Source organism: Osmerus mordax, chromosome 2, assembly GCF_038355195.1.
Source record: "Osmerus mordax isolate fOsmMor3 chromosome 2, fOsmMor3.pri, whole genome shotgun sequence".
NCBI lineage: Eukaryota > Metazoa > Chordata > Actinopteri > Osmeriformes > Osmeridae > Osmerus > Osmerus mordax.
This window is the reverse complement of record NC_090051.1, coordinates 14,972,611-14,986,436: the sequence shown is the minus strand read 5'-3', so window position 1 is coordinate 14,986,436 and position 13,826 is coordinate 14,972,611. Positions and strand designations below refer to the sequence as shown.

The window sequence follows — 13,826 nt, the reverse complement described above, 5'->3', positions numbered from 1 at the left end:
TTTATTTACAAACACATGTCATCAAGTCATTGCGAAAATAAACTGTTACATTACGTAAATCTGTTTTTCTGATAATATATGACCGAGGTAGCCTATACCTACCAAGCGAGAATTTGAAAAAGAACCAATTTTACTGAAAAGCAGCCCCGCGGACGCTAGTGAACGAACCGTGACCTTTATTTTGAAGGCCGTGGATTTGTGAAGCACTTATGCGTGACGCATGTTGACGTTCCGACGAATGCGGAAACGACTCCGAGGCAGCCAAAACACTCAACATTTGGTTTGAAAACCGTATACTATAATATTATAGCCTACTAACCCCTGGAATGATATTGGACACTAGCGACTTTGCAGCATAAACAACAAAAACTGGGCAGTTACACTGTTCCTTTTAAGATGGAGGTAATTTAGCAAAAAGAAATGCTTGCTTGTAAGAATTGCTACTCAAACTGGTTAAACAACCTGCTGTACCAGGCTAGCAAGCTACTGTACATCACGTAGCTATCGTGTCGTCGTTAGGCTTCCTGTGGACTATTTATACCGTTTGATATTATAATAAATACATGGATCGTTCCCAATGGCTTACTAATTGCATGCATTGTTGCTAATTATGTGTCAGCTAGCTAGCTTGTACAAGCAAGCCACATAACTAACATGCTGTCATTTCCTGGATGTGGTTTATTCATGTTCTTTATGTGGGCAGCAGCAAGACCCCGGAGCAGACTCTGTGGTTTCGCCCCCCGCAGGTGGAGCAAAATCAAAGGTACAAAACCACCACCGATTGTTTAGTCAATGTGCCTGTCCCCTACACCATCCATCCAGAACGTAATTCTTATGGCTATACTATACCCGTGAACCTAAATAACTCATAGTCGTTATCATTAAATCATTTGTGTTTGAACAAGTAAAATATCTGTTTGACCACTCCTCCATTAGTTGGACACGCTTTCCAAGGATGACCTCATTAAGTTTGCTAAGAAGCAGATGGCTGCCATGCAGAAGCTCAAATCTAAATGTGCAGGTAGCAACAAGGACAATACTATAATTAAGTCACTACTTGACTATTCCCATAATTAAAAAGTAAATTTAATCGCTAACAATTTCCATCACTGTCTTCTAGATCTGGAGAAGGAGGTTGAGACAATCAAATCAAAACCCCCGGAATCTACAACTAATAATTGCTCTCCTGACAATTCTATAATACAGGTGGGTTAGCTGTCTTATGCTCAATAATATATGCTCTTGAGTTGACTGTATTGGGAACTGAATGGTTTGGTTTGTGCGTACTAGGAACTGACTGAGAGAATGGATGCAGTTCTGCTGGAGAAGGCTGAAACTCAGCAAAGTCTGGTAATGATGCGCAAAGACAACGAGAAGGCAAAGAAACAAACCAAGGTCAGCCTACAATACTGCACAGTACAGTACAGAGAAAGCCAATACAATGCAGTATACATATAGAACAGTATATTACCATGCAATGCAACAAGATGCAATACAGATTAACTGTACCTCACAGTTCTTTTTATTTACCTAGGATACAGTACAGAAGCTGGCAACAATTCAAGCACAGTTGGACTTGGCAAGGGAAGAGCACCAGAAAGAAATAGAAGCTCTTGAAAAGACCATCGGAAATTCAAAAGCCAAGCATATGGAGGAGATTGAGTATTTCCAGAAGCTCCTGAAAGAGCGCGAAGAGAGCGAGAGGGAGAAAGAGAGTGAAAAAGAGAGACCAAGGCAAAGAGAAGAGGCGGAGGTGGCGGAAGGTGCCCAAGCGCTCCTAAGAAGTCTGGAGTCCCAACTCCTCGGCCTGCAGACTGAGCTGGACTCGTCCAGGCAGCAGGCTGCAGCGCAGCAGGAAGACCAACAGAGGGCGCTGACTGAGGCCCAGCAGGAGGCAGAGAACCTGAGGGAGGAGCTGTCCCAGAAGAGCCTCCAGCACGAGGAGGAGCTCCGAGCCCTGGAAGAGGACTATGAGATTGAGAGGGAGCGCCTGCTGCTGCTCCAAGAGGAGCTGACGGAACAGCTGGCCCTCAAGGACAGCTACCTGCAGGACGTCCAGGAGGAAGAGGAGGAGCCTAGCCGCGGCTCAGGCATCGCCAGGATGCTGGAGTTGTCCGGCTGCAGCCAGAACAGCACAAGCGACAACGAGGCCGGGGATTCCGGGAGGCTCCGAGCGGCGCTGGATGACCTACAGGCCCACAATACCATGCTCCAGGATGAACTGACGTTGCTTGGCAATGTCAAGAGTGAGCTGGAGGCAGAGCTGGAACGCGCAAGGGAGGAGTTTCAGATCGAGAGGGAGGAGCTGGAGTTCAAGATTGACGAGCTGCAAATGTCCCGGGAGAGCGCGGCCCTTGATCCCACAAACCCGAAACACGAGGCTCCTCCAATTACTGACACCCATGATGGACCTCAGACTAACATAGAAGAGGACTTTTCTGTTGGTCCTAGTCCCAGTAGTCCACTCTCCTGCTCCAGCCCTTTCCCAGACAAGCAGGCTCTTGACCCAGAAGACCAGCAGAACCTGGAGCTCCAGGGTCTTAAGGACCAGTGTGAGGCCCTTGCCCGGGAGAGAAACATGGCCGTGGCCGAGTATGAACTCACCAGGGACATCCTCAGAGGTCTGGAGACTGAGCTGGGCCAGAAGACTGGGGAGTTTGTCAGGCAATACGAGGCCTTGAAGGAGCAGGGGGACGATGCTGTTAAGGAACTCCACGAGAAGGTCCGGGTGCTCGGTGAAGAGAAGGAAGCCCTGGGACAGAAGGTCAGTGAGGCCACCAAGGAAAAAGTCTTCCTGAAGGAAAGACTCCAGAGCGTTGAGCAGAGTCTGGAGGGCGCCCTGGGCCAGACCCGGGCAGCAGAGGGGCTCAAGGAGACGCTACAGGCCTCTGTGGAAGAGAAGACTGCGTTAGCTCTGGAGCTGAAGGCCTCTGTGGAGGAGCTGAGCAGACGTCACGAGGAGGTCCTCTCCCGATTGCAGCTGAAGGAGAGCGCCGTGCACGAGCTGGAGGAGATGCTGCGCTCCGTCACCACGGAAACCCAGTCCCTGCTGCAGCTCAGAGAGCAGGAGGTGGCACGGCTGACGCAAGAGAGGGAGCTGGAGGCGACAAGCGGGAGAGAGGAGGCCAAGAAGCTACGGGAGGAGAAAGACGAGGAGGTGAAGAGACTGAGGGACGAGAGCGGCGAAGGGCAAAAGAAGGTGACCTCCCTGGAGCAGATGGTGTCGGAGCTCTCCGGTGACAGGGCCAGTCTCCGGCTGAGCCTGGAGGAGGCGTCTACGGCCCTGTCGCACGTCCAGGGAGAGAGAGACAGCCTGGGCCAGCGGCTGCCTGAGCTGGAGAGCAAGCTGAGGCTAGAGGCCGCAGAGAGGCAGCAGCTGGAGGCCAGGATGACCGGCCTGTCTGAGGAACTGGCCGGTCTGAGGAGCAGGGAGGAGCAGGCCCAGGAGACCGTCAGGGCTCTGCGGGAGCAGGCCCGAGCCCTTAGCAGCTCCTCGGAGGAGGAGCTGCTGGAGCTACGGACGCGTGCAGAGGAGCTGGAGAGGGAGAGGAACATGCTGAAGAGCAGCCTCGAAGAGGCCCAGAGGGAAAGGGGGTCGGAGGAGGTGCGGGAGGAGCTGCAGGAGCACGTCGAGGAGCTGGAGAAGGAGAGGCACATGCTGAGGAGTCGTACGGAGGAGGTGGTGGCTGATATGGAAGCCCTGCAGAGAGACCTGGAGGAGATGAGACTGGCCAATGAGAAGATGAGAGAAGAGAACCAGGAACTCCAGGCCCAGGTCATGCAGGCGTCTGAGACGCTGGAACACCGAGAGAAGGAGGAGAGGGAGAGAAGAGACGCAGAGGGAGAGATGTTGAAAACCGAGGTGGAGACAGAGAGGAGAGAGCTCGAACAACAGCTGGCAGAGAAGGAGTCTGTGATATCCCAGCTAAAGAGTGAGATGGCCACCTTGCAGGTATGTGGTCCCTCGGTGTTACCCTGTCTGGTACAAACAGTTTAGTCACGTTTAAAAAGCTCTACAATGTTTCTTCCGTCTGGTTTACCTCAGCAGCAGTCTCAGTGGTGGGTTTGTTCGATTGGCTACTGAGGTATTTCTCATTAGTTCTGCTGATTGACTTCTCTCCCTTTGTCTGCTCTGTCCTTTCTGCAGTCTGCATCCGACTCCACTCCCTCTGGGGAAAACCTGGACAGTCAGCTCACTGAGAAGATCGGTACGTCCATAATTACTCTTCTCTTAATGAAGTTCCCTGTAGGGAACAATAATGTGGGATTCCACCCGTAGTTTCCAATTAGTTGTTTTGAGATGCCGTTAGCATCTTAGTTTTGTGAGTGTGTGTGTGTGTATTATTGACTTGATGCTTATCAACATGGCACTCTCTTATTTTTTTATTCATTTATTCATTCATTAATTCACCTCGGAGCACTCTATTACCATGCACATTATAAAATGACGTACACTGTAAAACAACTTGTGATTTAGTTGTCCTGGTTCATTCAGCCAGTTATGAGTGTCTGTATGGTTCCCTGTGTGCATGAGTCGTCCTGAACCATGTCTGCTGTTCCCTCACCAGCCCTGCTGGAGAAGGAGAGCAAAGAGAAGGACGAGAGGATGAACAAGATCAAAGCTGTGGCTGTGAAGGCCAGGAAGGAGCTGGACATCAGCAAGAAAGAGGTATGATAGGACCAGTTATGGGCAGGTTAGTTAGGCTGTATTATACAACATAAAAATAATTGCTTGTAACCCCCGTTTACAAGCAATGTCACAGATGCCTGCAGACATGCACCTATACCAACCTCGAACCCTCAAAGAAGACAAAGATTTGACTGATCAGTTGTCTTCCAGGCTGCGACTCTCAAGGAGGAAGTGGAGGTGTTGAAGGCGGCTAGAGAGAAAGTTACCAGCTCCATGAAAGACATCATCCACGGCGCCGAGGGATACAAGGTACTCACGAGCCTCTCTCTCTCTAAACCTTAACCCCCGACCCCTGCAACGGTGATCCGAGACCCTCCTTCCCAAGCCTTCGTTTTTCAACGCGGCATTACGCAATACCATTCGTCTGCATCCCCCCCCCCCCCCCCCCCCTCCCCCCCGTCCAGAGCGGTGCAGAGTACATCACTTTTCGGAACGTGGTTTATACAACGGAGTGTGTCCACTGCGTTTTTATGCTGTAAAGAACAATCGTATCGATAAATAGCCGTGGCCCCTGCTTCATGTGTAGGCGGCAGCCTTAGAGGGAATCGCTCTGTTGTATCTAATGAGAGTTTTGTTCCCGACCGAAATTGAGACGCTGTCAAACCAGCTTGATTCATACTTTCCCTCCTGTACATTACGCAATAGAAGAGGTACTTAATAATGAATGTGTGTGTGTGTACGTGTCAGAACCTTCAAATGGATTACGACAGGCAGAGCGAGCAGCTGGAGAAGGAGAAGGAGAGAGGAGAGGCGGCAGAGAAACAGATTGCCGAGCAGACCAAGCGACTGGCCGTTGCAGTCACACAGGTACGTCACATGACTCCGAGTGTGTGTGACACGTACACAGTCACAACAGTATTCAGACCAACCCTTCTTGGAAGACGGCCTTCACCTTAAAGTAAATAAACAGTGCCAATCTGTGTCGGTATCTCTGTAATAGCTGAATGCCCGCTAACTGCCCATTAAATGCGAGTGGGTGAACTTCAGAGCTATTCCGACCCCCGCACATTTTTTATTACGATTTTTTATGTCACCCTTCGCTCGGAACCGTTTCTTCCCAGTGAGGTAGCAAACGTCAGGTAAGTAAACAAGTGTCTGGCTTCCATCTGGCGTTGCAGCGTCTCTCGTCGTCCAAGGAAAAGGCTGGTTCTGCTTGTGTGAGCTCAGGCACCCCCCAGGGAGCCTCGCAGGAGTCTAGGACTGAGGGAGGCAGCTCTGAAAAGAACCGCACGCCGTCTGATGCGCATGCCCAGCAAACGATGATGGGATGTTGTGTTTGACGTTGATTCACTTTCCCTGGCCGATATAAGTGCCAGAGGGGTGGCTGTTTGTCAGATTCGCCTGACTGAGTGTGTGCGTGTGCGCGCGCGTGTGTTTGTCGGCAGCACGAGCAGCTGTGGTCTGAGAAGGAGGACCTGTTGGTGGGGATGGAGACAGCGAGGAGCACCGTGAGACAGCTGGAGGGGCAGCTGCAGGAGACTCACAGACACACGGCCGCGCTGGACAGAGACCTGCAGGCCGAGAGGCTGGTGAAGGAACAGAAGGCCAAGGTATCTGCGTCACAGAGTCTCACCGCACCGCACCGCGGGAGAAACTCGCACACATGAAACGACACGGGGAAAAAAAGAGAGGGAGGGGGAGGAAGGCAAACAGAGAGAGAGACAAACAGACTTGGGACGAGGAAGCTGAAGTCGAGCGGTCGTTCAGACGTGCCGTGTGGGTGTGTGTGTGTCCCCACGGGGCGGAGGGCTGTAAGAGGTTGTTGTGCGTTTCTCCAGGATGTGTCCGCGGCTCTCAAGGAGGTGGAGGAGCTGACAGCTCAGCTCCGCAAACTCAACCAGCAGTCTCAGCAGACCGCCCAGGAGCTGGAGCAGCTACGCAAGGTACACACACACGCACACACACACGCGTATCAGCTGAATCAAGAAGTCACTACGAGGTAATGTGTCGCCGCTGGTCCTTAAAAAAAAAAAAACGACAAGTACAGGAGGATGTGAAAGTTGCATTTTCGCCTGCTAGTGCTGGAGGCCTTGCTTCTCCATTAGGAGAGCCGGGCTGAGAGGACACGTGAACACGGAGCCCGCCTGGAACAGAACCGTTGTGTGGGCTCATGCCCACACAACTGACTGTTTTGTATCTCCCACTGAAGAGTCTATCGTCGTTATGACTTAACTTGGCACTCTGAACGTTGGCCTTATTGCGTGCATTGGATGCTGGTGTGCGTGCGTGCGTGCGCGCCGATGTAAGGTGTGTTTCTCTGTTCCCTGTGCCGCAGGAAGCGCAGCAGAACTCCCTGTTGGACATGGAGATGGCAGACTATGAGCGGCTGGTCAAGGAGCTCAACACCAAGCTCTCAGAGAGAGATGTGTTTGTGGAGGACTTGAAGACCCAGATCAAAACACACACTCAGAAGGAGGACACACTCCACCAGGAGATCGGTGTGGCTACACACACACACACACACACACACACAAACAAACAATATGACCCACTGACTTGCTTTCTCTGCGGGCAATCCACCACCTAGTTCATTAATAACCAGGCTGGGATCAAAAGACTCATGCTGTTATACAATTACCTTCATATAATGCTCCTTGTTCGTGTGTGTGTGTGTGTGTGTGTGCCTCAGAGTCTCTGAAGACACAGGTAGACCAGGGGGAGGAGAAGACCTCCAAGATGAAACAGCTGCTGGTGAAGACCAAGAAGGATCTGGCTGATGCCAAGAAACAGGTCTGTCCCCCACAGATGACATCTTCCAATGTACGCTATAGGTCTGTGTACGTGTGTTAAACTGTGCTTGTGTAAGCAGGATGCCACTCAGATGATGCTGCAGGCCTCTTTGAAGGGAGAACTGGAAGCTCACCAGCAGCAGCTAGAGAGCTTGAAGGTAAACTACTGTTGTTATCAAGGCCCTCTACATTGGTTTAGGCAGGACCTAAGAATCTACCTGTTACAAAAGGCGAATACGTGTGTGTGTGTGTGTGTGTGTGTGTGTGTGTGTGTGTGTGTGTGTGTGTGTGTGTGTGTGTGTGTGTGTGTGTGTGTGTGTGTGTGTGTGTGTGTGTGTGTGTGTGTGTGTGTGTGTGTGTGTGTGTGTGTGTGTGTGTGTGTGTGTGTGTGTGTGTGTGTGTGTGTGTGTGTGTGTGTGTGTGTGTGTGTGTGTGTGTGTGTGTGTGTGTGTGTGTGTAGATCCAGGTGTGTGAGGTATCAGCAGAGAGGCACAGGCTGCAGGAGCAACTGAGGTCAGTCCTGGAGCAGCAGCAGAAAAGCTCCTTCTCTCTCCAGCAGAGGATCAGCGCCCTGCAAGAGGAGTGTCACACCACCAAGGTACGCATGCACGCACGCACGCGCACCTGTTGCCCCAAAGGACCATCTGTTACACGTGCCAAGAGGAGTACACTTTGTCCTTTCAGCCCTCTCACTCTACCTTTCTCTCCTCTGCTACGCTCTCCTCTTGCTCTCCCTCCACCCTTAGTTTTTTTCTTTTTTTTTTTCTTCTATCTTGCCTCTTTCGCCTCTCGCCATTACTCTCCTCCCCTCACACAAACGCTCCATCCTTCCTCCCCTCTCCATTTTCCTCCCATCTCTCCTCCTTCCATTAGCTCGGCCCAGCCCGGCTCCGGTCCTCAGTGCTGTAGAAATATTGTTACAGATCTCCCATCAGCCGTGCGTGAGTGTGCAGCGCTGCTAAATGGCTGAAACCATTTTTCATTGGGAGGGGTGCCCCCCCCCCCCCCCCCCCCCCCCCCCGGGAATATGGTTGGTGATAAATGAATCAGTCCAGCTCCACAGGAGAGGAAGTGCTGCCGGGTTCCCCCCCCTCCCACCTGAGGGACGTTCACCACAAGTTGTTTTAATTACACTCTTCTTCTCCTCCGCTCACTCATTCTCTCCCCCTCCCTCCCATGATACAGATACGGAAGGCGTCTCTAGCAGTGCGTTTGCCCTACAGCCCCACAGCTTGCTTGCCTGCTTCCTGTCCTCTGCAGTTTCCTTGCTGCGTGAGGCCGTGTTGTGTCTGTGGACGGCATCTGACCGTGTGTTCTGGCGTTCCCAGGCCGAGCTGACCTCCACCGCCAAGGAGTTCGACAGCTACAAGGTGCGAGTCCACAATGTCCTGAAGCAGCAGAAGAGCAAGACCACCGCCCAGAGTGACGGAGACACCAGCAAACTGGAGAGGTACGGACAGCGTGTGTGGGTGTGTGTGGTCTATGCTATGTGTGTGTGTGGTGATGTCTGTAACGTCAGTATGGAGTCAGGTGGCTGAGCGGTGAGGGAGTCGGACTAGTAATCCGAAGGTTGCAAGTTCGATTCCCGGTCATGCCAACTGACGTTGTGTCCTTGGGCAAGGCACTTCACCCTACTTGCCTCGGGGGAATGTCCCTGTACTTATTGTAAGTCGCTCTGGATAAGAGCGTCTGCTAAATGACTAAATGTAACGTGTGTGTGTGTTTCAGGGAGCAGATGGAGAGCGTGGTGGAGCAGCTGCAGGTCAAGCTGCAGGACAGCCAGCAGGGTCTCCGGGCCGGCGCGGCAGAGCTGCAGCAGCTGCAGGCGGAACACGACACGCTCCTGGAGAGGCACAACAAGATCCTCCAGGAGACCGTCGCCAAGGAGGCCCAGCTCAGGGAGAGGTGCGTTGGGCGTGGCGAGCGCGGGGCACCCTCGGCCCGTGCCAGCGGATCAAGTTCGACCCGAACGAAAACCCCTCTTACCCCTCGGCCTCTCTAACGCGGTCTGTCTCGCTCCCTCCCTGCTTCCTGTGCCCCCCCCCCCCGCCCTCCATCCTCCACCCCTCCCAGACTCCTGGCTCTCCAGACGGAGAGCGTGTCCCTGCGTAACGAGCACGCCCAGACGGTGGCCCAGCTGAGCCGCCAGACGGAGGCCCAGCGAGCGGCCTTCAGGGAGCAGATCCGCCACCTGCAGGACGAGCACAGGGCCACGGTGGAGACGCTGCAGAGCCAGATCAGCAGGCTGGAGAAGCAGCTGTTCGCCCTGCAGAGCCAGTCCAGTAAGGGCCCGCTCAGGCAGTCAGTCGCATCGGCCCGGGGTGGCTTCCAGGGGGGGGGGGGGGGGGGCTTAGGAATCCGGGTGACATAGCTGCGGAAGAATTCGAGAGATTCTTTGCAACTGTGAAGTGTTTTTTTAGTTTTTTCTTTATGCCTCTGTTTGAGGAGAGGGGAAAGAGATCTCGGCGTGGGGATTCTGAGCAAAGCAGAGCTGGAAGCTCCTATATCACCTCCCACACATCTGTCCTTCTAGAAACATTCAGAGTAAACACACACACACACAAGTGTGGGCAATCTGTCACTTTATTCCTCAGAGGACCGTAGCGACCAGTGTTGTTATGAAGCGTAGCCAGACAGCGCTGTCTGGAGGAAGGCAGCCGTGGTTTGAGGAATAGTCCCGCTGGTTAGGGAGTTTAGGATTACTCAAACAGCTCCGTGGAAACGTAGCAGGGACTTGACCTGCAGCCGTTGTCTTTGTGTTCCTCTCGTTCTATCTCATACTCGCATAACGTGCGCGCGCGTGTGTGTCTGTCATCTTCCTCTTAACTTGTCGAGGTGTTTACAGTGACACTCCCTGGACCTCCTCTTCCTCCACCCGCCCCCCCGCCTCCCCTGGGAGAGACGCAGGCATCTGAAGAGTCTGGTCGTTAGTGTGTCGTAATGCACACTGGGGTTGATGTCCCAAAGCGTCTTAAACGGCCTCCTCTCCTCATTCCCTCGCAGCGTTACCGGAGCTTAGCCGAGCTCGGCCCGCGCAATCTGAATACAGCCCCACCTCGCCCTCCCTTCAGACACCTGTCTATGACGCCTTCTAATATGAGGTCTCGCCGTCCTTAGTTCTCTCTGATTTCGTCCAATCCTGAGGTGATAATGACCTGTCCAGATTACTGGTGTGATGTATTGTGCTCAGGTGATGCAGTGGGTGTGTGTGAGGGTCGGTGAGATGTGGGGTGTGAAGGACTGCACATTGCTCATCCATCAAGCGGCCCATGTACACCCACCATATCCCCTCACATAGACAAACACAGCCTCCTTCTCTGTTTCACACTTTCTATTATTCACAATTTTTCTCATTGCCCTGTCACCCCCAGCTCAGTCACTTCCAATTCGATTTTTTTTCCTCTCCCTTTTCAGGCCACTGAAATGTACTGTACACTGTGCACCAGCGCCCTCCCATGGTGAACCGCAGTAGTAAATATCACCGTCTTCAACCAAGATGTATGACTGAAGAACGGTCTAACGGTCTTGTCCCCCTCCGCAGGTTTGACTCCAGCCCAGTCCAGCCGTAAGCCTGCGGTGGACCGCAGACCCCCAGAGCAGGGGGCCTTGGGGGGCTTCAACCTCGCCCTGAGCGAGATGCAGTCCATGGCCAGAGAGGAAGGAGAGGGAATGGAGACCACCGAGACCGAGTCCCTCTCCCCAGCCCACACCCCCCTACCTTCCCTGGAACAGCTCCTCACCTCCCCGGACCCCAAACAGGGTTTGTGTCGTTTGGTTTTTTTTCTTCTTCAGATCATGAGCAGTGTGTCCGTGTCAGGCCCCGGATATTTCGTGTTCAAAGGCGTTCGCTGAGCTGTAAGCGAGCGTGTATGTGACGTGAGGCGTGTGCGCGTGTGTGTTGCGGTTCCCCAGAACCGTTTGTGTGGCAGGTGGAGCCGACCAAGGAGGAGCTGAGCCAGAAGCTGACCACAGTCTCCCGCAGCATGGAGCACATGAACAGGTACACGGGAGTCAGGTGGCTGAGCGGTGAGGGAATCGGGCTAGTAATCCGAAGGTTTCCAGTTCGATTCCCGGTCATGCCAACTGACGTTGTGTCTTTGGGCAAGGCACTTCACCCTACTTGCCTCGGGGGGAATGTCCCTGTACTTACTGTAAGTCGCTCTGGATAAGAGCGTCTGCTAAATGACTAAATGTAATGTAAATGTCAACAGCCTGCTGCACGAGACCGAGGCCACCAACGCTGTCCTCATGGAGCAGGTCACGGTACGTACACACCCACACACTCTCTCTCTTTCTCACACTCACACACACACACACACACACATATACGCCTGTGTGTGTTGACGTCGCGTGCGCGTGCGCAGCTGCTGAAGAGCGAGGTGCGCCGCCTGGAGCGCAACCACGAGCGGGAGAAGAGCGTGGCCAACCTGGAGTATCTGAAGAACGTGCTCCTCCAGTTCATCTTCCTGCGGTCGGGCAGCGAGAGGCAGGCACTGCTGCCCGTCATCCACACCATGCTGCAGCTGAGCCCCGAGGAGAAGAACAAGCTGGCGGCTATTGCACAGGGTAGGTACACGCACGCGCACGCACAGACACACCGTGCATGTACGCCATCTCTTACACACGTACTCACGGTCACGTGGAATAGCTCTCCTGAGTCACCCGTCCCCACTCGTTGTGTGGTCGTGCACTGTCATGTTTTGTGTTGGTTTCATCATTGGTCATGTTGGTGATGTCATGTGATGCCCCTAGGCGAGGAGGAAGTGGGAGGAGCCAGAGCATCAGGGTGGTCCTCCTATCTACACAGCTGGTCTGGGATCAGGTGAACACCCCCCCCCCCCCCCTTCCCCAGACTGTCACCACAGCGGCCGGACACTCTCCTACATATCATCAGGCATTTACCCGACCCTTACCTAGACACTCATAAAACTTCCCTGGCATTACTTGTAGAAGCTAGTTTCCTAATCACGTTCAAGTATATCTTTTTATATCAACACGTGACCTTATGTTCTTGACTTGCCTTCTCAAAGAATTAACTGGTTTGTCTAATTAACTGGAGCAATTTAAAATATCTGTGTGACCTCACATACTTGAAGGAAAGCCAGTCGTTACTTAACAAAACCAGCCAGTCAATGTTCTGTTAAACCGGTGGTTTTTAAACTGTGGGGGCCTGAATTTCTTCCTAGTTTTTAACAGGGGCCTGAGTATAGAATTACTGTGTTAAACAGGCAAAGTTACTGAATCCATGGTTTGTTCTAACATCAATGCCTTTCTTATTATACCGAAATGGGACCATTTTAAGATGATGTCATCTTTTCCTTATCCTGTATTTTTCCAATGTTTTTTCATTCAATATCCTAAAGCACATCAGCACTGGAAACACTGCTTGGATTGAGATTAAAGAGTTTGGTTATTTTTCTTCTGTTAATATAGCTTTTGTTTCATTTCTGTGCATTAATGTATGAATCCAAAGCTCAATGATAATGTGAAGATAATAATTTGTTATTAGGAGCACTTTATTTAATGACTGTGATGCTCAAGACTCATGACACAAAGGGGACCTGAACTGTTGTATTTGCACTCAGATCCGCATGAAAGTAAACCAGTGGAAAATATGATCCCTGTTTGACCACATCTGACCTAATACTAATTGGAAATATGCTAATGTATTCCATGTCTAAACCCATTTGGCAGCTGCTTATTCCTCATTGAGCCCTATCGGATGAGTAATATAAACATGGGAACAACTGAATGTATTTTTAACAAATTATTTTATATTTATACGTGGGATATATGTGTTAACTAAAAGGGCAGAATGTTAATGAGATCATTGTTTGCCTAGTGCTTATGGTTTCAATGGTGGGAGTTTCTAGTCTTTGCGGCTGAATTTACTGTCTGAAGGCTCTGATGCTCTGTTATAGACTAAAGACAGCAATTACTATGTATCTTTAGATTTGGCATTTGTCGTTTAATGGGGAGCTGACCCGGAGTTGTTTAACTAAACACCAGAATAAAACATTGCAAATAAAACGAACGCGTGTCTGTGATCATTTAGGGTGGTCATTTTACCAGACCAATGAAATATGCCTCCATATTTTGGCAGATGATGCTTCTGCAGGACACACCTCCGACAGCTACCAGACACAGATTCACTCACTCTCATCATGCACACATCGAACTGGCCAGAAGTGTTCTTTCTCCTCCATCAGAGAACTGCTGCCTTTTAAGGAAATCTATGCAATTTCTGATACCACCACACAAGCAGTCTAAAACGCTTGTGTAATTGTTATGCAATGGATAACCAAATTGAGTTTACTTGCTCTGCAGTTTTCCCATTGATACACCTGTTAATATTTTGGGCATATTTAGCGTTTTTACTCGTTAAATTACAGTAAATCCAGCACACT

The 13,826-nt window shown here is 51.5% G+C and overlaps 1 protein-coding gene across 2 annotated transcripts; it reads left to right on the top strand.

The window, feature by feature from the left end:
- Positions 1-251: 251 nt before the first annotated feature.
- On the top strand, positions 252-13,443 carry LOC136964163 (GRIP and coiled-coil domain-containing protein 2). Of its 2 annotated transcripts, none has more exons than XM_067258160.1 (24): positions 252-402; positions 707-763; positions 937-1,021; positions 1,121-1,206; positions 1,291-1,395; positions 1,535-3,952; positions 4,148-4,208; positions 4,569-4,669; positions 4,841-4,939; positions 5,378-5,497; positions 6,076-6,240; positions 6,469-6,573; positions 6,966-7,128; positions 7,320-7,420; positions 7,500-7,577; positions 7,880-8,017; positions 8,748-8,869; positions 9,148-9,324; positions 9,493-9,701; positions 10,961-11,179; positions 11,332-11,419; positions 11,631-11,682; positions 11,784-11,985; positions 12,172-13,443. In XM_067258160.1, the coding sequence occupies exons 1-24, from the start codon at positions 397-399 to the stop codon at positions 12,243-12,245; spliced, it is 5,031 nt and encodes a 1,676-aa protein (XP_067114261.1). In that variant the 5' UTR covers positions 252-396; the 3' UTR covers positions 12,246-13,443. The 2 variants fall into 2 exon arrangements, with proteins under 2 accessions (XP_067114261.1, XP_067114253.1); XM_067258152.1 differs by having other exon boundaries at positions 704-763.
- Positions 13,444-13,826: the final 383 nt, after the last annotated feature.

Coding starts and splice junctions, on each gene's coding strand:
- LOC136964163 (XM_067258152.1), top strand. Junction 3,953..4,147: donor GTGAGATGGCCACCTTGCAG/GTATGTGGTCCC, acceptor TCCTTTCTGCAG/TCTGCATCCGACTCCACTCC. Junction 11,683..11,783: donor TCCTCATGGAGCAGGTCACG/GTACGTACACAC, acceptor GCGCGTGCGCAG/CTGCTGAAGAGCGAGGTGCG.